Source organism: Antennarius striatus, chromosome 5 (assembly GCF_040054535.1).
Source record: "Antennarius striatus isolate MH-2024 chromosome 5, ASM4005453v1, whole genome shotgun sequence".
NCBI classification, from domain to species: Eukaryota; Metazoa; Chordata; class Actinopteri; order Lophiiformes; family Antennariidae; genus Antennarius; species Antennarius striatus.
Window position 1 is genome coordinate 17471136 of NC_090780.1, and position 22872 is coordinate 17494007.

Here is a 22872-nt window from a genome sequence, read left to right on the forward strand (position 1 = left end):
CGATGTAGACATATGTGCCACAGGACCTTGTGATACAGCTGCATTTAAAATGGACTTGATTAAATTTGATTCTCAGAGAAAGAATTTTTTTTTTTCGTCAATCCTAAATGCGTAATTGAATGTCCCTTTATTGAATTTTCTGCTTTGAATACACAGAGGCACAAACTGATATGAGCTCATCCTATACTAAGCTTTATAATGTCAAATATAGCATTAGCATTTTGTTTATTGCTCCTCATCACATTAAAGTGTAATTGTTAGAGAGGTCATTGAATTTGGTTGCTGTTAGAGGCGGTCTGGTCATCGTGAGCATCTTTTATTAGGCAATGAAAGGAATGGAGACATAACAAAGTTTGAAAAAAGGAATTGGGTTTAGTTTTTTTTTCTTTTCTTTTTTTTTTTGCCTTGCAGGAGTATATCGCCAAGCAGTTCCGCTTTATGCAGAAACAGATTGGTTACGATGTCCTGGCTGAGGACACAATCACAGCTCTGCTCCACAACAACCGCAAGCTCCTGGAGAAACACATCACCGCTGCAGAGATTGACACATTTGTTAGCCTGGTCCGTAAGAACCGTGAGCCCAGGTTTGTTTGTGCACACACGCACACACACACACACACACACACACACACACACACACACACACACACACACACACACACACACACACACACACACACACACACATACACACACACACGTCTTTAGGTTCGGGCTGGAGTTGGATTCAATTAAAAAGGACTTTTGGGCCTACAGGTTTGCATACTGCTGAAGGCTCTTCTGGCTTTAAACACAACCGAAATGTCATTGCATTTGCACATTCCAGTGTCTCTTTGCTCTGACATTGCATCAGTGTATTGACTTAAGGTGATTTAGAATTAGAAGTATGAAATAAAAAGTTCAATGTGAAGGATGTTCTGCTTATGCAAGTTGATTATTGTTGATACTTGAGGTCCTTTTTCATGAGGGTCATGTGAAATCATAATTACATCCCGCAAAGCGGTGGCGTATCGTAATTGTCAGCACATTACTCAGCACATTACTCAGGCGGCAAAGGGGATGAAAGTGGATGACGACCTTGACCTTGAGAAAACTAGGTCAAGGTCAAATTTTCACTTTGATACCTTTTTAGGCACATATCTCTGAAACCTGATGAGATATAATCACAAAACAAAAAAAGCTACATTTTCAAGAACACAACACAAAAATGTGTTGATGACCTTCACCTTTGGAAAACTAGGTCAATGTCATACTCAATAGTACTATATAGAATTCATTGCTGTACCATTATGAAAGTAAGTCAGGGTAAAATTTTGAATTCAGGGGTGTCGCGGGATGTTGCAGTCTCTGACTGCCTGGTTTTTTCTGCGTGTGTGTCCAGGTTCCTGGACTACTTGTCAGACTTGTGTGTGTCGATGAACAAGTCCATCCCTGTGACGCAGGAGCTCATCTGTAACGCAGTGCTGGATCCAGCCAACGCAGACATCCTCATCGAAACCAAGTGAGTGGTTCTGCCTCTGCTTCTTCCTCGCCTTCGTCTGATTTAACTTACTCCCTTATGAAGTGATGTAGGGTTGACTGACTATTGGTCCAGCCAATTATTAAATCATATATTCAACATTTTTCAGATTGTTGTCATCATTGTCAGATGGGCTGATAAAATAAAAAAATCGATCACTCCAAATTGTCTGTAGGTGTGAGTGTGGGTGAGTGGTTGTCTGTTGATGTGTGGCCATGCGATGTGCTGGCAACACGTTCGGGGTGTACCACGCCACTTGCCCGTAGAAGATGAGACATTACGATTACCAAAAGATGGATGGATGGTTCTATATCTGATTGGATACACGTCACGAGTCATAGCCAGTCAACACTGAACACCACACTTGAGTGTAGAAGAACACATTGAAATCAATTGCATAAATTTGCAATGCTCAAATTTAACCTGGAAAGTAACGTTTGTTCTTCTGTGTTAAGAAATAAATGTCGAGGGGCACAAAAAAGAAAGTTGTTACTTAACGATTTATAAATGGAAAATAATAATACCACAGTTACATTTGATCTTATTTGTCTCAGATACTTCCTCATTTATTCCCATCAAACCCTTCCTTCTTCAGACTTGTGCTCTCCAGATTTGAGATTGAGGGAGCGCTGCTTGGAGAGAACTCTGAGGAGTCTGAGGAGGATGAGGAGGAGGTGTGGTTGTTCTGGAAAGACAACAATCAAGAGATAAGAAGTAAAAGCGTCAGAGAACTGGCCCAGGATGCCAAGGAGGGCCAGAAGGTGGACCAGGAGGTCATCAGTTATTACAGGTAGTTATTGGAATACGTTGGTTAAGCTGCTTCTACTCCAGAAATGAGCTAGAAGCGTGTGAGCATACACTGCTAATGGTCACAAAACCAGCTGACTACTGGTGTTCATGTTCCTCTTTACAGGTATCAGCTGAACCTGTTTGCCAGGATGTGTTTGGACCGACAGTACCTGGCGATCAACAAGATATCTGGCCAGCTGGATGTGGACTTGATCTTGCGCTGCATGTCGGATGAGGACCTCCCATACGACCTGCGAGCCTCCTTCTGTCGTATGATGCTGCACATGCATGTGGACCGCGACCCTCAGGAGCAGGTGACGCCTGTCAAATATGCTCGACTCTGGTCCGAGATCCCTTCAGAGATCGCCATTGATGAGTGAGTCAATGAAAACGATACTTTTATTATTAACAATATTTCTCTTATTTACGATCAAATTGTCCATTTGTGTGTTTTTTGTTGTATCACTGTAGCTATGACAACGATGGCACATCCAAGGATGAAATCAAGGAGCGATTCTCTCAGACCATGGAATTTGTTGAAAACTATCTGAGAGATGTGGTGTGTCAGAGCTTCCCTTTTGCTGATAAAGAGAAGAACAAGCTCACCTTTGAGGTCAGTCTCATATCATTGTCATGATTGCGACGGTAAAATTAGCAGCAAGCTAATTAGTTAACCTATCTTCCATGTTCAGGTGGTGAATCTGGCCAGGAACTTGATTTATTTCGGCTTCTACAACTTCAGTGACCTGCTGAGATTAACCAAGATCCTACTGGCTATTCTGGACTGTGTCCATGTCAACACTATATTCCCTTTCAACAAGCTGGACAAAGGAGATGAGAGTAAAGGTATAAATCTCTGCTCTCTCATTGGATGATCACACCAAATTGTGGTGGATGTCATGTTTGTGCATGTGTGTTCTCCTTTCCAGGCAGTAATGTGATCAGGTCCATTCATGGTGTAGGAGAGCTAATGTCCCAGGTAGTCCTGAGAGGAGGAGGCTTCCTTCCTTCAACTTTAAACAACAGCACCACCGGAGACACAGTTAAGACCCAGACTGAGCCTGAGAAACAGGATATCCTGGTCATGGACACCAAGCTGAAGATAATTGAGATCCTACAGGTGAGGAACATACGATGCAAGCGTTGACAGTATATCAGACACAATCCCTTCATCTTCCATCTTGTCGCATACAACTCATCTTATTTCCTGTCCCGCCCTGCAGTTCATCCTGAATGTGCGCCTGGACTACAGGATCTCATGTCTGCTCTCTATATTTAAGAGGGAGTTTGATGAAAGCAATTCCCAGAGCGAGTTATGTATAACTGGAGTAGTGGAAGGTCCCAACAATATGCCAGGTCAGGTTAACCTATGACTTCATTTATTTAATGATGAAGCTGCTGATTTTGATGTTCTTGACTATTAACAACTTTTTTATTTTTTTTAAATCTAGGAGCTTTGGATTTTGAGCACATAGAAGAACAGGCAGAGGGGATATTTGGTGGAAGGTAACCCTGCTTTCAGAAGAAAGAACTGCAAAATATATGAAAGACAGGGTATTTTCATTTTTGTGTTCTATGTGTGTTTAGTGAAGAGAACACCCCCCTGGACCTGGATGATCATGGGGGCCGCACCTTCTTGAGGGTTTTGCTCCACCTAACCATGCATGATTATCCTCCTCTGGTGTCCAGAGCCCTTCACCTGCTCTTCAGGCACTTCAGCCAGAGGCAGGAGGTTTTACAGGCCTTTAAGCAGGTAACAAATTAACAGCGATGTCAAAAATGTTTTCAGTCTAGATAAATTTGATGTGAATTCACTACTGGGGAGAAAAACTCAACCATACCTGCACTGTTACGCTAACATCAGCTCACCTTTCCAGGTTGCTCTGCGCTGCATGTTACAATCTCACATGTATTTTCACAGGTACAGCTACTGGTCACCAGCCAAGACGTGGAAAATTACAAGCAAATCAAGTCAGATCTTGACCAACTGCGCTCTATTGTAGAGAAGTCTGAGCTCTGGGTGTACAAGAGGCAGGGGTCGGACGAGGGAATGGATGCAGGGGAGGGTCTCGCCACAGAGGCAGAGCATAAACAGGTGCAGTACATAAAAATTCAATAAAATCCATTGACTAGCAGATGTCTTCGTTACATTAAGGCCTTTCTATCTCCCTTTCCTTTAGAGTGAATCAGGAAACACAGACAAGCCAAAGAAAGCAGAGAGTACCAGCAGTTACAACTACAGGGTGGTGAAGGAGGTAACCGTCTGTGGATGTTTAGAACCGCCATGACTCGTTTTATCCTCCTACCATCATCTCTTCATGTTTCTGTCTTGGTCTTTCTCTGTCAGATCCTGCTGCGACTCAGCAAGCTGTGTGTCCAAGAAGGCCTGTCGGGTAGGAAGAGCAGGAAACAGCAGCAGAGGCTACTGAGAAACATGGGGGCTCACTCTGTTGTCCTCGAGCTCCTTCAGATTCCCTATGAGAAGGTATCGAGAGCTGTCAGTCAAACTAGGCTCAATGATGTAATTTTGTGTACAAAAATGGACAAACCATCAGATCCCCCATATTTGCCGCTCAGGGAGAAGATTTGCGTATGCAGGATATCATGAAGCTAGCCCATGAGTTTCTGCAGAATTTCTGCGCAGGAAACCAGCAGAACCAAGCCCTTCTACACAAGCACATCAATCTGTTCCTCAACCCAGGGGTGAGCAGCCCTGTCAGAAAAGACTCAACTATACCTTACCCCCATTATCTCTATTAGCATCGGCTGATTTTTGCTTGAAACCAAATCATCCTGTTCTGACGTTCCTGTCCTTTTGCTCAGATTTTAGAAGCCATCACCATGCAGCATATATTCATGAACAACTTCCAACTGTGCAGTGAAATTAATGAGCGTGTGGTTCAGCACTTTGTCCACTGCATTGAAACACATGGCCGCAACGTGCAGTACCTCAAATTTCTTCAGACAATCGTCAAAGCAGAGAATAAATTCATCAAAAAGTGTCAAGACATCGTCATGGCGGAGGTCTGGCTTTGTTTTTTATATTTCTAATGTCTGAACTCTGCTACAGTCTCCTTTTACCCCAATATGATGGTATATATTTTTTACTTCCTACAGCTAGTGAACGCTGGTGAGGATGTGCTGGTCTTCTACAACGATCGCGCCTCTTTCCAGACACTGGTGCAGATGATGCGATCGGAGCGGGATCGCATGGATGAGAACAGTCCACTGATGTACCACATCCACCTGGTGGAACTACTGGCTGTTTGCACCGAGGGAAAGAACGTCTACACAGAGATCAAATGTAACTCCCTGTTACCGCTGGATGACATAGTGCGCGTGGTCACCCATGAGGACTGCATCCCTGAGGTGAGATACACCTCGGACTTATGCTTGACTTGTTGGACAGAACCTATTGGCATTTTGTTAATATGGAAGTTTATATGCTTTAATTATGTTATGGCTAGTAGGTGACATTCGCTCATGAAAACAGCAGCTGCATTTGTTTACTTGACATTCGATATGATTGACTCCTCTGCCAAGTTTTCTAAAAATTGGTGGCTTAGTTTGCATAACAGATGCATCAGGAAGTAGCCAGGATCTGCTTCTTTATTCTTCCCTGTCACATGTTTCACTCTTCTACCATTTTGTCATGAAAATCTATAAGGTGGTTTCAGTGTAAATCTGTCAACAGACAGACAAAGAAAGGCAGAGTGTAACATTCTTATCAGAGGTAATAAAGAACTATTCAAGGAGAGCTCCTCTCACTTATTTTACATCCTTGAAACAATTTGTAAACAAACCAAGGTGTAAATGTTGCCATCCATTTATGTCCAGTATTTTTGCCATGCATATTTTTTAAGTGCTCTATTTGTCTATTACATAAATCTGGCCTTCTTGCTGGATTTTCTACTAGGCAAAGCAGTGGATCCTATAAAATGGGCCGATCCGTTTTTCTTCTAATGTTGCAATTGCATTTTTAATGTACCTGTAATTAACATGGACAGCTGTTCTTGTTGAGGTATGAGCTCTGCTGAGTGCTGTTTTAGTTATTCTGTATCTGTTTCTCTATTTTATTAGATGGTTTTCCTCATCTTTATTACTAATAAATTAATGTTTTTTTCTGTCTAGTCTTTGCTGTTTTGGCAGTAGATTGCACCACTTTTTTTTTTTTTTTTACATCCACCTTCATCTTAACCTTTCAGGTGAAGATTGCCTATATCAACTTTTTGAACCACTGCTATGTGGACACAGAGGTGGAAATGAAGGAGATCTACACCTCCAACCACATGTGGAAACTCTTTGAGAACTTTCTAGTTGACATCTGCAGAGTAAGGATCATCGGCCGACTCCATGACGACTCGGATAATTGTATCTTCAAGAAATAAATGAGGACTACAAGCTATTTTTTGCTTTTTATGATTACAGGTATGCAATAATACGAGTGACCGCAAACATGCGGATGCCGTTCTGGAGCGTTACGTGACGGAGACCGTTATGAGCATCGTAACGACTTTCTTCAGCTCACCGTTCTCTGATCAGAGCACCAGCCTGCAGGTATTTATGTAGCCATCAACTGAAAGACATAGAGAATTTTCAGTGTTCTGTTGTGTTGAGTGTTAATATGAATCCAAAAGAACATATTTTTGAACAAGTCATGGATAATTTGGTTACTGCCATTTTATTAAAGATTTAATCAACAGCAGCTGAGGAAAAGATAGTCACGGGCAAAGATACACACAACTGATGTTGTAAAATTAATGTAATGTAGGTCTGTTGTCCTGAATAATATCATGAGTAGTATGTTTAGAATGTCCCCTCTCTTGTAGCAAGGTCATGTTTCTCAGAATATACCTTTACATAATGATGAAATCAAATGATAATGTCTCCTCATAAAGTGTGAGATACAGTATTTTTGAGAGGCATTTTCCAAGAAAGAGTTGACATAGATTAAAGATGCTTGAGTTTTAATGAATCCTGTTTGATAATACTTATATCTAATCCCAGCTAACTTCCAGTCTATTACATATGTTGCCATTTGAAAAATAGTGAGAGTATGTTGCGCCTGCATATGTATTTGCCATGGTATTGTAGCATAGTAACATGAATATCTACTGAAGGCCACTTTTGGTCTGGAACCAAACAATCGCCTGCAGTGTTTTCCACATTAAGAACTTCCTGAAGCTCTTGCTTTGACAAGAATTTAATTCTCCTAATTGGGATGAGTCAAGGAGAATGACTGCCACCGTTATCCTTCTATTTATCATGTTTATCAGACTGATGTTAGGCATGGTCCTGTAGCTAATTGAAAATTATAAAGTTAAGACCCAGAGATTGTGTTTTGACCCATGTCCAAGTTGATTGGTTGGTGGATACGTGACCCAGGAAGGAAGCCAGAGATAATGCAATGGAGCCTGGACTGTTTCCCCCTTTTACTTAAACTTACAAGATAAAGGTTTTTTGTTTGTCTTTTTGACCTTTGTCCTCATTTCTGCACATGCAAAACTTAACAATCAACACTAGAGCTTCAAGTTGTGGGGAAATTTGGGATTGAGGGAGGGGTGCTGCTTGTGGTCAGGAGATCTGAACAGATGTGTAAGACTGTGTGGTCCTGGTCGGAACTCTTTAGTGTGCCATTTAAGTATTAATGGTGTCCAGTCATCACATTTACATTGTAGTTGGTCCTTTTATTTCACTATTAAAATCACGGATCCATTAAAAAAAAAATTGGCGTCCTTTTTTTAAACAAAATTAATAAAGCAGGAATAATAATGAGTTTCATTTATCTTGGTTATTTCCCATGTTTACTTTTTACTGCTTGTATCTTCTGCTGCAGGCCTCTCCATTGGGGAAAGTATTTCAGGTATTTTTTGAGATTCGCGAACGTTGGGGAAACACACATTTGGGTGTTACTTGAGATGGAATGGGTTTTAACTGAGCTTGGGGTGGGGAAAATATCTGCTAAGGGAAAAATGCCTCATCCTTCTGATTCTTTATGTCCTGCAAGGTAAACAAGAAGGTCTACAGTAACTCTCCTGGGGTTTTTTTTGTCCCATTCTCAGACCAGGCAGCCAGTGTTTGTCCAGCTGTTACAGGCAGTGTTCAGAGTCTACCATTGTAATTGGTTGATCCCACTCCAGAAGGGTTCTGTGGAGAACTGCATTAAGGTGCTGTCTGATGTCGGTAAGGTCAAGATTCTTCAGTACTTGCGCCAACTTCTGAAAAACATCCTGTAACATTCTAGTAATGATTTTAACTGTGGTAAATTAAATACTGCTATTGTGGGAGAAATACAGGTGTGATAACACTGTGAAAATCCACAGATATCATACATTATTGTGTATTTCTTTGGCACAGCTAATTGTGTGGTGATTCCCTTGATGTAGCAGCCCTTCTTGACACTATTTGTTTTGCTCTCACTTGACAGCCAAAAGCAGAGCGATAGCCATCCCTGTCGACCTGGACAACCAGGTGAACAACCTCTTTGTGAAATCCAACAATATTGTACAGAAAACAGCCATGAGTTGGAGGATTTCAGCTCGCAACGCTGCCCGCAGAGACTCTGGGGTGGCTGCTTCACGGGACTATAGGAACATCATTGAGAGGCTACAGGTACTGTGTTTCTACATGTTTGTACTGAATTAGGTTTTGTTAACAGTCAAGCCATATGAAAGTTTCTTTTGTTTGGACTGCAGGACATCGTGTCGGCTCTGGAGGACCGTCTGCGTCCACTGGTTCAAGCTGAATTGTCAGTTCTAGTCGACGTGCTGCACCGGCCTGAACTGCTCTTCCCTGAAAATACTGATTCACGCAAAAAATGTGAAAGTGGTGGTTTCATTTGCAAGTAAGCGCCGAAAATACCCTCTTCAGTCAATCTCTTATGAATGCATGATTGCTTGTATTATTATAACTGAGAAAAATAAACTAACATACTTGCAGGCTGATCAAACACACCAAGCAGCTACTTGAGGAAAATGAGGAGAGGCTGTGCATCAAAGTTCTGCAAACACTTCGAGAGATGATGACAAAAGACCGAGGTTATGGAGAGAAGGTATGCTACGCTTCCAAGCAGAGGAATGGTGGAATTGTAGACTTCAGTCACGTCAACTTTTATGCGTATTTTATTTTTAAAAATACATAAATACAGTTTAATAAAAAGTATAATTTTTTTTGTATGTTGCTGACATCTCGACAGTTGTATTAATGATCTTCTGTAGGCATCTCGTTTTTGTTTAAGTACTCCACTCGTGAGACGAGCCCATACGATTAGCTGCTTTAGGTTACGGTGGACTATCATGCCTCACGCCGGAAGGAAAACATCTCTGCAATGTGTTACGGTTCACTAGTGACCACAAAGGAGCTGTTGATTTTCACCAGTCAAGACATAACCAATGAGGACTGATCAAAATCAAGTGATGTGATGTCAAGCACGTGGTCAACAAGTTCTCTTCTTCTGCACCCTCCTTGAAGGCAGGCAGAAATCTGCAGGGAATTTGCAGCTTCCAGCTTTGCATTTTGGTGGTGCAGGGAGAGAAAAAAAAAACATGGTCATTGTGAATTGTCTTTGCTTTTACCCTTAACACAAGACATGATTGCCCCACATATAATCAATCTGTGAGCTAGAGTCCACAGATGTTTGAAAGGCAGCCACACTTTGTAGTTGATTTGAAAGACATGATTCATATTGTCCGTTCTCATCAGCACACAATGTCTTTGGAGAAACTGCAGAGAATTTTTCTACTATTAGTAACACCACCAAAAGCTCAAATAATGTTTTATGGAGGTGGCAGAGACTCACTCTCCAGGCCTCATTTACAGCTCTGCCCTGGAACAAACTGCCCCTGCCAGACGAGTTAGCATCTGTCGTCATTGACTTCTAGGCTGAAATTACACCTCTGGAAAGAAAGCTGTTGCCAGGGACTGTGTGGCATCTTTTGGTACATGGGGTCCAAATCTGAAAGAAGTAACCCAATGCTGGAAATCTCTAATGGACAGCCTTTACAATTTTACTCCAATACACCAAGCATGGCTTGTTTAATTTCAAAAAAGTTTCGGTGGACTTAGATGTGTTCACTCTGTCAGTTTACAGATGAGCTGTCTAAGTGGCCAAAAGGTCCCCCTTTTAATCCTGTGAAGGGTTGTGGGGTGAAACAATATGCGAGATTCTGCATTCACCCCAGACAAACTGGAGATCACTTGTTCTCACATTCACACCTATCGACAATATGAAACTATCAATTCTCTTTTCTTACATGTTTTTGAAATGTTTACTGACGCTGCAATGCTGGGATGGAACCCACACAGACACAAGTTCTAACGTTGATTTAGACCCCAAAATTCTCTGCTGTGAAGTAACAGTGCCACCCACTGTGCCACCATGCCGTGAGACCTGGAAAATCAATGTTTGGCTTTAGTACTAGCCAAGTTTTTTTCATGTTCTACACAAAACCGAGTATTCCAGCACACATTCAGACAGATTGTGAAGCAGATCTCCTGCAGATACAACCATGAGACTGCTGTCTGTCCACAGGGTGAAATTATCCTGTTTATGGCCCCATTCTTCATTGAAACATTCTAGAACTGTGCCCTCGGCTGCAGTGCATTGTACTGACTTGTATGGAGGGTGAAAAGGGCTTGAACAGATATTACGACTGCCAGCCAATCAAAGCTGTCATTGTGGTACCATTGCTTCTGAGAATCAAAGAGTGTATCCTGGAATACGACATTGAAAAGAGTTCTAGGAATGTGAACTCTTAAGTTCTAAGAATAATTTTCAGTCGTGCCTTTTTATTCCAATTTTTTTTTATTGTAAGCATCTCTTAAAAAATTCCAGTTTTTCCTTAGACCTCAAGATTTCCATTTAATAGGAACTTAAATAACGTTTTTCAATCGATTGTTATTGAAATGCACCTGCTGTGGTGGACACGGTGTGTTTTGGAATGATATCCGAGGTTTTACAACTCTTATCCAAACAAGCCAAAAACATTCAAAAGAGCGTTATTACATATTTTCAACAGCTTGTTAATGCCAGCTGCATCACACATTGTTGTGACACCTGTTGAGAGAATCTTTATGCTGTAGAGGGCTTAGCTTCCCGCTGTCACATTCACCTGGCAGTTAACACAGCTGGAGTGCATGGTCACTTCTTCTGTGTGCTTTCAGTCACCCTCACTACGGAATGAAACTGCCCTAAATAAATAGTATCCCATACCTGCTGCTGAAGAGGATAAGCATTGTTCCCAACACAGTAGGCCAACATCCGACTAACATGTCATCACTGACGTCTGCTTTAGTTTTGCTCTGTGTGTGTGTTGTTATCTAACCATCTTAAACTCTGTTCTCTTTCAGCTCAGGGCCTTTGATGAGATGGATATGCCTAAGGTTGTTTCTCTTTTCCTTCAATTCATTCCTTATATTCCTTTTGTCTGTCGTTTATGTGTAACACTGGTAGTTCTTAGTTCTATAATTGTGCTGTGGCAGATGCGATGTGCTGTACTTAGTGGCGGCTCAAGGCAATGCTGTTAACAACTAGTTGTAAGCTGATTCTATCCTACTGTGCACCTGCTGCACAGTCTGTCATAAACTGACATGAAAACAGAGGAAGAGATAGGTAGTCTAGGGAGATGTCTGTTGCTCCACAGACTTCCTAGTTCCAAGGTAGTGAGCTGGGGAAACTACCCTTGTTGAACTTATGTCCACTCTTTCTAATTACACTGGACATTTGTGTGTTCTAAGTCTTACTGATCCAAGCATAATTACATTTTTAAAAGTCATTTAGGGACATGTTTAATGGATATTTAACTTAAACACCACCTTTATACTCTCATTCATACTCACATTTAATTCTCCATCAAACAATCTACATAAACCCCCATGTATAATGAAGCCATCGCCTTATTGCAAATCCCTGAAGATCGAACCTGAAGCAACAGTTTAAGCTTTGAATGTGTTTCATGCATCATTCAGGCAAACACCAAGCAGAAGTCCAGTTGCTTAAAATTTAACCTTCAGGTAATACTGTGACCTGGATGACTGAGAATCTACGCCAACACTAAGTAGAAATAAAACATTCATCAAGTGAGCAAAGCAAAGCAATGCTGATCAACTTACATTTGATACATGTTTATTTAAAAAAAAAAAAAGATTTCAATGCAGGAAGGTAAAGGATTGCACAGTGAACTGAGTCAATGTTTAGTTTTTGATAGGGTGTTTCCTCTGTGTCTCCTTTTGCCACCAATAGAGGGCAGTGTGACTGTGTGCATGCTGTTTTGTCCTGCGCGTGCTAGGCTGGGGTATTAATGAATGTGTGTGGTTGTGAGGGGCTGTGGCAGTCATTGAGGCTGTGTCCTAGATTTCCTTGCCTTAGAGCTGCACGATTCCTGGGTTCCTGCCAATTCTAGGTTGAGGTTACATAAGAACCAGTTTTTTTTTCTTCTTCCTGGAACTCTACCCCTCTGCCGATGTGTGACCTTCAACAGTAATTGCCAATAAAATTGTGGAGGAGTTGTTTACCCACACGAGTTTGGGCGGTGAAGGCCTGATGCCTTTACACAACCGTTAAATGCTGCGTCTCTCTTTCTCTATCCACCTCCTAAAAGCAACCCCTGATAGAATACCCCACCCGTCATGTTCCATTCTCCATATTTATTGTGCCCTCATTTGGGAAGCATTGAATAATTGTAACACTTCCCTCCACTACCCCCCCCCCACACACACACACAGACACACGCACACACCCCACATTTACCCACACCCATTCACATGGATTCAAACAAGCCGATTTTGTGTAAACAAAATGAAGTTGGCTGTGAGTGTTTGCGGAGGTGTGATATGAAAGTGTGCATTTGGCACTTGTCTCCTCTGCTGCCCTTTTGATTAAAGCAGCGCTGCGTCGTATACAACTGAAGAGGAAGTGCATCAACACGTGAGCTCGTGGAACAGCAAACATGGCTTAAATGGGTCACAGACATCAGTTAATACAGGACTGTCTCGCATAAGTTCATATCATTTCAGGCATTTTTTGAAACTGAGATAGCAAAGGATGTATTTTTGACCCCCCCAGTGTGCTCGTACTACACTCTTGCTAAATGTCAGGGAGGTGATTATCAGCTAAATCCATTGCTCTTTGGATGTCAGACTTATGTAAGAGCCAAACGACTTCAGGATACAGCTTTGGGCTTTTGCTTTCATGCTACCCTAGTTCACCTAGGTGTGTGTGTGTGTGTGTGTGTGTGTGTGTGTGTGTGTGTGTGTGTGTGTGTGTGTGTGTGTGTGTGTGTGTGTGTGTGTGTGTGTGTGTGTGTGTGTTATTCAAAAAGAGTTATGCAAGCCCTCCATGTTGAACAGAAGACGTGTTTCATCTCCTGTACCTCCCTGTTACTTTCTTTGACTGGTATGGGTGGTTAAGAAGAAAATATTTGACCCCTTACACTTTAACCTCACTGTGGTGCTTTGACTAAGACTGTGACATGCATATTACCATGCTGGTATAGAAGTAGGTCAGGTGTAGCAAAAATGACAAAGCACGCTCCTTTAATTTAGTCTAGTTTACTGGCTGTGCGTAACAAGCAGCCGAGTCGTAAACTTCAGCACACATCATTCATCACTGGTTTAAACGTGATTCACTTCAGCGTGCAAAGACATGTTTGTTTATGAATGTCCCAAAAAAACACCTAAATATGAAGTAGAATACACAATGTGTGGTTGTGTGTGCGCTCTCACTTACTTCCTGAGCTGAGCCGTATGAAACCGATCAGGGGTTTGCCCCAGGGAGTTTCCAGTTTAGTGGAATGTACTGTTTGCTGCAGATGCGGTGGCTATAAGGGGTTACTGTTAGATGACGTCCACGGTCGGACTGGGGAAGATTCATCGTGCACATCTAATCTCATCAGTGTATTAGTCTGGTTTCATTTCTTCCACAGATGTGTGGAAGATGATGCTCCGTCAGCGTGTGAGAGAAAACATTTATTATCTGCTGAACTTTGCCCTACTATGAAATAGTTGTCCAGACAAATGCACTGGATATAGTAGAGATCACAAGTTTGTAGTATAGGAGGACATTTAATAATAACAGCCCTGCAAAGCTTATAGCACATTCCCTTAGTCAACTACAGAGTGCAGCCTTCAAATAACAGACTGAGTCAGTGTTGGCATTTAGTTTATTCCAAAGCATTTACATCAGTACATTCTGTCTGACATTTCTTCTGTTAGTTCATGTCTATATGTGAGCATCTCCCTCTCTCATTCTGTCTGTTTCCTTCCCAACCTACCAACATGTGCACAAACTATCTCTTACCCCCATTCACGTTGAAAACTCATCATCCTCGTTAATGCAACTGAACAATTTAATTTAGCTAATTTCATTATTTTGTGGAGAATGTTTAATTCCCAGGGTGTGCCTGTGTGAGCAGATGATTATTCTTATCGCGGATATCAGTGTAAATTATTGCTGACACCAGGTCAGGCTTTAAAAAATAAGCAACATGTAGAGTCATGCTTGTTTTTAAGGAACTTTTATGTGACTTTTTTGTAAAGTTTTAGTTTTGTTCTCGTAGATGTGTTGCATCAAGTTAGTTCTTTCACATTGCTGTTAGGCAAGTGCAAAATGTTGGGTCTCATTTTGAGCCAAAGATTCGTGGAAAGGGAAAGAAAGACTTATTCTTCTTCATCATCTCCAGTAACAGCATCAAAACATCAAACAAGGGAGAATATTTTTGAAAGCATTGTCCTGCATTCCAGCAAATTATTTCAAAAATATATAGAAGTGATGATGTTCTGGAGGCTCGTATTTGCTATGCGTGTTGGCTACACACATTTCAACATGCTCTTGACTGACAGGGAGAGACCAAACTCAAAAAATCCTGAAGTTTTTCTGTCTGTCTCCCTTTTTGTTTTTCACTTGCTCTGTGTCTCGCCCTTTTTGATGACAGATGGCCACTGTAAGCTGCTCTGCGTCACTAGTTTAGTGGCCTGGTTCCTTTCGGCGTAATTATGTAACCCTAACCCCATCGCCCCTCGCCTGCCCCTCCTCATCTGTCTTTTTACATAACAATTTCTGCTCAGCATTGCCTTTTGCTAGTTTCCTTGCCCGTTTTGTGAAAACTTACTGTACATGCAGGCTGTGAAACTTTCTATTACAAAACGGCTGTTAACCTTGATCTTCATTGTGTGTGTGAGCCAAGAAGGAAATTAGAAAACAAAGATTTAAAGAAGCAACAGATCTCAACGGTCTGAATTAGACTACTGTTTCCTCCTGCATGCACCCTAGTGAAAACCCCTCATCTCGTGTTTCCTCATCTTCGTTTTACAAGACTGTTCCAGTATGTTTCATGTACTGTTAAAGAGAATAACAAGACTCTGATTAACAACATAAGAAAAGGAATACATGGTATATTCAACAGTCTTAGATAAGGAAAGGAGATCAAATCACATTGGACATGTCTTGAATGTTTACTCAGTAGTTAACAGCCCTCTCTTCTGCCTCACCTCTCTGTACCTTCACAACCACAGTGTGAACATCACAAAATGCATGCAGGTCACACCCAGTAGATCTTTGCATGGCCACCTAACAGCTGAGTGATGTGGTTGTTAACCTGCTGCATAAATACTAATCCTGTGTATGTATCTGTTGGCCCGCTGTGGTCATCCTCCTCAATGCACCCAGCAGCTGGATCAGAACCAGCCTGAGAAGCTGTTGGAGGACCAGAAGAGGGTAGGTACTCAGAGCAGCATGACAGCTTCACTGTCATCCTTTTGGAATCTCATGCTGAAATGTAAGGTTGTAGACACACAGCTGCTTGTATGTTAGATGAAAAAGAACCTTTTTCTCACCTTTATTTTTTATTTTTTGGCTTTTCTTCCAAAAACGTGAATAAAATATTTCCCTCTCCCTCCTTTCTCTAATTCTGTTAATGACAATATAATGACTTTACAGAGCTTCAGGTGTTTCCATTAAAGATGCAAGTTCTAACTCAACATTCTCTGACAACAAGTATGAGTTGTTGATATGATATGAGTTCATTGATATATCATATACATTAAACATCTTGAGAAGAGCAGTATATAACAATATAATATAAATTCCATTAATATAATGTAATGTCTGTAATATCTATCTAAGTTTTTAGTTGCAGTATTAATTGTGTCAGCATATTGGGTCAAACTATAAGGACCCTGCTCTGAATTTAGATGACATTCAGACAGGATACGATAGAGATTTTGCTTGTGAGTCAAGACTTTATTTCCCCAAGAGACCAGAGAAACATCTTCTAACTACTGCTTATCATTCTGTTACACATAATACTTACAGCTGATTAACTTCCTGCCAATAAAAAATGAGACTAGTGTATGTGTCACCTCCTACATATATAAATATTGACCTCAAGAGAATCAGAGAATAACTATGACAGCGGAGCTTACATAAAGCCCCTGTTGTCTGTCGAGGACCACCCACGGTAAACAGCACATAATCACACCCAAACACGCAAAACCCCTTTCTTTCATTTCCTTCATTTTATCCCATGGGAGGTTTGTCAGGTAGCGATGTGCTGCGGTTGCCATAACAACAACAAAGTCGTGCTGCTGAATGCTCAACAGTGGATGAGTCACAGTGTGGGAGGACTGGCCCTATAGGGCTACTGAAATGAAAACCAGGACCTCACATTGTCACCGGATGACTTCCGCTCATGATAACCGGATGTTGATCATGTGACTGTCAGAATAATAAGCTGCGTTTTCACAAAAAAACCACAAACCTGTGATTCTTTAATTTTCAAGTATCCAAAGTAAAATAATGGATTTTAAATTTTTGTGTAACTTCAAAGTAGATGATGTAACTGTTCTGTCAGGTTTTGCTGTCTTGATGTGTTTCAAACAGACACGGTTTGTCTCCAAGATGAATGTTACAAAACATGTCCCCTGACATGTGGTTACGTCCTTCCCTTTCTTTTCATCTCATAGGGCGAGGCACTGAGACAGATTCTGGTGAATCGTTACTATGGCAACTTCCATCGAAGTGGTGGGCGAAGGGACAGCCTTACATCATTTAGCAATGGCCCCCTCAGTCCGGTAGGACCGAGCAAACACCAATCAGGTAGGATACTATTTCCGCTCATTGGTAACACAAACTGCTAAAGCAATAAAGCACAGATTTCAACATCTCAGACTGAGCTGATGTTCCTGTGAAGCATTAACCAAAGGCCTCTGTGCCAAAGAGAAACATGACTTTTACTGGCTGTAATGACTACAACTACTATCACGGGGGCATAATCGAGATAAAGCTTGTCCTGTAGGTTTGCCAAATAGTTTTCTACCTTTTTGAAGGTGCTGTGACGCTTTCTCTGATTGATGTTATATAAGGTTGGGATTCTATCTGTCTGCCCCTGAGCTGTTTATCGGTTCTAGAGCTTTTGCCCTTTGAACACGGTGAGCACAACAGTCTTATCACCCCTGATAAAGCGGTCCTTGTGTTATTATCTGCAGTCAAAATACTAAAGGAATGCATCTGTGACCAGCTTTTGGCCTTCTATTTGAGCTCTAGGTTTTGATATTTTTTTTAGGCATTCAGGTGCCAGTTGTGTGTGCTGTGAGCAGTGTGTTATGCATATGAATTCATCATTCATCTTAAAGACAGTCAGTAATCATCTTCAGACACTTCTGAGTCCAGGTCAAGGGTTTACATCAGGGCCTATTCCAGCTGGCATTGGGCGGGAGGTGGGGTACAATCTGGACAAGATATTCAAACACCCATTAATACTCACATTCACACCTATGGTACATTCACCTAAGCAGCATGCTTTTGGAGGTGGGAGGAAGCTGGAGAACCCACAGACACATGGAGAAAATGCAAAGAAGGAAGGAACCATGCCCGGAACGTTCTTAATGTGCGGCAGCGGCACCCCAGCTGTACCCCCGTGTCGCTCCATATAAATTCAGTGCTACCATATTGACTTAGCAACCTGAATGTTGGCTGCTGCAGAACATATGACGTTATTTAATTAGCACTTTAATTCAAACACACAGAGAAAATTGCCGTAAAGTACCAGTGCACCATCCCTCCCATGTGAAGTAAGGGGTTGTCAATTTTCCAAACTACAGGAAACATTCCTCTCTCCGATTTCATTCACTTTCGCTGTTGCTATGTGACAGGCTGCTGCTTCCCCTGAAAACAGCCTTTGCACCTGTTGATGCCTCAGGGGTGAAGAGGGGACATGCAGGCGCACATGCAGAATGAACACTTACTCTGGTTAGCACAGGGCTAGCATTAGTGTAACTACTAATCTATGTGAGCTTGTGATTTGTTTAAATACGAATGTGAACTTTATTACTAGAAAATCTGAAATTTAAAAACATGAAACAATATAAATAAGTATTCAATAAAAATAGGCGGAGCAGATACAAATAACTAATATGACAGGGAAAACAGCTTCTTAAAACTTTTGATTCTGATGTTTTTACAGTATGTGTCAAATAGTTTTTTATTAATATTTGCTGAGTTGAAAGTGTCAGCAGACCAGACATTTGTTGACCAGGTCCTTGGACCCCCTGACCCCCAAACTGGGATATATCCAGTGTTTGGTTTTGTCCACTTTTGTCTGGCTTGTTCTGGACTCCGCTGTAGGAACATGGAAGGACATGTTCCCTCTGCAGATATATCAGGTTCCTATCAAGTCACAAAAACACAACATCTCCTAGTTTAAGGTCATTCTGGAATGAGCTAAGGTTGCTGTGTGCAAAATGTACAGCTTCGTTTGTCAAATACAGAGACACAGTTTTTTATGTCAATAAAATAATTTAGAGATTTTTGATTACAAAACCATATTTATTCTTTTTGCTGCAGATCCACTAACTAACCAACTAACTAAAGCTTTATTGTTGATTTATGCTTCATTATTATTCTTTGTTCATTTTCTTTACAATTTCCTCCGGGATTAATAAAGTATCTATCTATCTATCTACCATTTGTTCCGCTCATTGCGAGTCACACTGGTTGCCTGAGCTTAACCCACCTGACTTGCAGGTGAGAGGCGGGGGATACTCCGAGCACGACGCCAGTGTACTGTGGAGCTTTATTATTATTACTTATTCTGCTTCTTCTTCTTACTATTATTATTGTTGTTATTATTATGTTGTTATTTGTATTATTACAGTATTATTATCATTATTATATTTTTATTATCAATAGTAGTAGTATTAGTAGTATTGTTGTTGTTATTATTATTATTATTAGTTTTACCACTGTGTCAGTAGTGTACTGTATAAAACAGCTGATTGTTTCATTGGATTGTCCCTCACACATCCTGTACCTCACTCGTTGATTATCTGTAAATATGTACTTTTAGGCTCTTTAACTTCAGCTCCTGTATTTTGCTGATGAAACTATATTTCATTGGACTTAATGTATAGTTTGAATGAACATCAGAACACTCTCATAGACCCAAACACCTGGAATCATGGAATGTTGATCTTGGCTGTGTCTTGCAGCTTTAGGGGTTCCTGGGGGTTTGAGTCGAGGGGAGATGAGCCTGACAGAGGTGCAGTGCCACCTGGATAAAGAGGGAGCCTCTGACCTGGTTATTGACCTCATCATGAACACCACCAGTGACCGAGTCTTTCAAGAGAGTATCCTCCTGGCTATTGCATTGTTGGAAGGTGGGAATACCACCATCCAGGTCAGTGAAGCCACAATATCTGAAGTCCAGTGTTGTTGTTTTTTTGTTTTTAATCATTTCAATGTTATGCAGTATCTATGAAAGGTTCAGTTCATTCCACGGTGGATCTTTGAATGTCCATTGATAAGATCATTCAAAACAACAGCGTCTGCAGTATTTGGGTCAATGTGTCGCTATGCACAAGTACATTACAAAGGCGACCACATACATATCTAGCCCTACATCAAAAGCCCAGTCAGCTGATAGTGATGCCAGCCATAGATTAGAGAAAAGGAGATTAGCAGGAAGCATTTTTTCTTTTTTCTATCTTATGCATCATTTAGAAATGTAAATTGCTGCTCTCCTATGCTCTTAACTGAGCTGCTCTCACCCTTCCGTCTCCATCTGTTTCTCTCTCAGCTCATTTGCTTCACGGCTCCCTCTCTGCTACATGTCTGTTGATCCCTCTGCCTTTCCGTCCCTCCATCCGTCTGCGTTGTTGTTATATAAGCACGGGGCTTGCATAATCAGGTTAGAGCGACTGTGGTGGAGATAATGCTTTGGCTTCCCACGGCTGCTGCAGAGCTACGTCACATGATCAGTCTGCGTTACATAAGGCCTGTGTGAATGAACAATGAGGAATGTCTCAGCCTTCAAAACATTCCAGCCTCTCTCCCGCTCCCTCGCACTCTCTTGGCGGCCCAAACTGGGTCATGCTGGGCCCCCGGAACTGGGGCAGTAGGAAGAGAAGGTGGAGGGACGGGGAGCACGGAGGGATTGTGGAGAAAACGGAGCTCCTCTGACTCAAGTGTGCTCTGAAAAAGGGAGGCTCCTTATGCAATCTACACATTTCCACCTTTGTCCAAATATTTGTTCTCCGAAATATTTTCCGAAATATTTGACGTATAACTGAAACATTTGTTTTACAGTTGGCGTCCCGAATGAAACGGTGATGTTTTTTGCGTCGACAGTTTTAGGATTGAGTTTGTCTGTTAACAATCTCTTCTGAATAAACTGTTTGTGTTCACGGGAGAGCAAATCGACTGCTCTCTCCCCACTTTGAGGATGCACACTACTGGGATACTAGTTGGCATTTGTAGCCTCCGTGCCACAGAGAGCACCTGTTGCACTGTAGATATCTTCTCGTGCAACGGTTAACTGCTCACTCTTGTCCCACATAACGCGCAGAAATAAACCACACGGAATATTTCAGGACGACAAACACGGTTGCTCACACGTTCTCCCTCTCTGATGACATGAAAGCTAATGTGCAGATGTCCCAGGCTGCTGTGTTGGATAGTAATCAGTGCATTTTAATGCTTTCTAGGTTAGGGCGGGGCTTCCTGTTGCTCCTCTTTCTGTCGTCTTCCAGCTGTTTTGCTACAGCATTCAGAACCCCGCTTAAATGGTGACTTGTGACATTTCTGTCCTGGACTGTCATCATTATATTATTATATAATATAATGATGTGTTAATATATGGGGTGTGTAGCATGCTTGCTGATGTATTTGCCTCCAAAAATGAACTGCAGGTGCATCTTACCAGTGACCCCACCAAGAAAAAAGAACACACACACACACACACACAGACACACACACACACACACACACACACACACACACACACACACACACACACACACACACACACACACACACACACACACACACACACACACACACACACACACACACAAACTCTCATTCAGATAGGAAAGTAAATACGAGGAGGCTGAATGGTGGAGAGAAGGAAGAAGCAATGAGAGGAGGGGAAAGGGCTCGGGGGGCAGCAGGGTGGCAGCTCCATTTGGTTTACATGTGGGGCTGCCTGACATGAGAGGGAGGGTGTGAGTATAAATAGCTCTTACATAACATCCCTTTGTTGATGCCAAGTGGTTGAACGGAAGGAGAGAAGGAAAAGCGCCCTGACCTTGTTTTTTATTGTTGTCCACCCCCGCCTCGCCCTGCTCCTCTCTGTTTCACTCATCTCTGGTGTTGTCTCCATGGATACAGACTGGCTGTGTGTTTACCTAACACTTGACTACAGGGGGCCCCTGAACTGCCCGCCTCTCTCCTCTCCCCTCCTCTCCTCTCCCCTCCTCTCCTCTCCTCTCCTCTTCTCTTCTCTTCTCTCCTCTCCTCTCCTCTCCTTTCCTCTCCTCTCCCCTCCCCTCCCCTCCTCTCCTCTCCTCTCCTCTCCTCTCCTCTCCTCTCCTCTCCTCTCCTCTCCTCTCCTCTCCTCTCCTCTCCTCTCCTCTCCTCTCCTCTCCTCTCCTCTCCTCTCCTCTCTCTCCTTCATCCCTCCTGTGTCACTAGCAATCTGTTTTCTCCTTGACCATCATGAGTTACATCATAGATAGCGTCAATCCCTCAACCTTGTGATTTCTTGTTTTTCTACGGCAGCAATGATTTTGTCCCTTGTGCACCAGAGCTGCCATCAGCTTACAGTCTTGGTTAGACATGAAAGTACAGGTTTTTATGTCCTTACTCGCTGAGAGATGATTTTCTGAAGAAGTTTATTTCTAGGTGATTCCAGCTCCATCAAATCACTCAAAATTTTTTAAAAACCTTATAAAAACAGGCCTTTTAAACACATTCTGCTGCTACAGCCTTAGGTTTTCACTGTCGGCTCCCGCATTTAATTCCCATCCACTGTGAAATACATCAACTCATCTAGCCTAATCCTTAAAATAATATATGCCTTGTTAGCATAATACAGCTTATTCTAACCCTGCACTGAAATAGATATGGAAACTGGGATATCCTAGAGAGGAGTGCTCCACTAATAATAATAAAATGACTGGCAGTGGAAAATGAATGTGATTGCATAAGGATGAGTTTGGCGGTCGCAGAGTTTCAGAGGAATATTTGATGTGGGTGTGTCCACTGGTTTGGCATGTGCCTACGCCAGAAAAGT

The 22872-nt window shown here is 41.9% G+C and overlaps 1 protein-coding gene across 3 annotated transcripts in view; it reads left to right on the plus strand.

Moving 5' to 3' along the window:
• itpr1a (inositol 1,4,5-trisphosphate receptor, type 1a) overlaps positions 1-22872 on the plus strand; it is a 59173-nt gene that overhangs the window by 17363 nt on the left and 18938 nt on the right. For all 3 annotated transcript variants that reach the window (XM_068314399.1, XM_068314400.1, XM_068314401.1), the window contains 24 exons: positions 412-584; positions 1382-1501; positions 2115-2309; positions 2433-2684; positions 2780-2921; positions 3001-3154; positions 3238-3428; positions 3532-3664; positions 3760-3814; positions 3896-4061; positions 4230-4403; positions 4489-4563; positions 4656-4793; positions 4886-5011; positions 5132-5332; positions 5426-5677; positions 6514-6639; positions 6737-6865; positions 8371-8491; positions 8736-8920; positions 9004-9152; positions 9248-9359; positions 17267-17399; positions 19790-19977. In XM_068314399.1, coding sequence (XP_068170500.1) covers positions 412-584; positions 1382-1501; positions 2115-2309; positions 2433-2684; positions 2780-2921; positions 3001-3154; positions 3238-3428; positions 3532-3664; positions 3760-3814; positions 3896-4061; positions 4230-4403; positions 4489-4563; positions 4656-4793; positions 4886-5011; positions 5132-5332; positions 5426-5677; positions 6514-6639; positions 6737-6865; positions 8371-8491; positions 8736-8920; positions 9004-9152; positions 9248-9359; positions 17267-17399; positions 19790-19977 — 3690 coding nt within the window. The remainder of the gene's footprint in view (positions 1-411; positions 585-1381; positions 1502-2114; positions 2310-2432; positions 2685-2779; positions 2922-3000; positions 3155-3237; positions 3429-3531; positions 3665-3759; positions 3815-3895; positions 4062-4229; positions 4404-4488; positions 4564-4655; positions 4794-4885; positions 5012-5131; positions 5333-5425; positions 5678-6513; positions 6640-6736; positions 6866-8370; positions 8492-8735; positions 8921-9003; positions 9153-9247; positions 9360-17266; positions 17400-19789; positions 19978-22872) is intronic.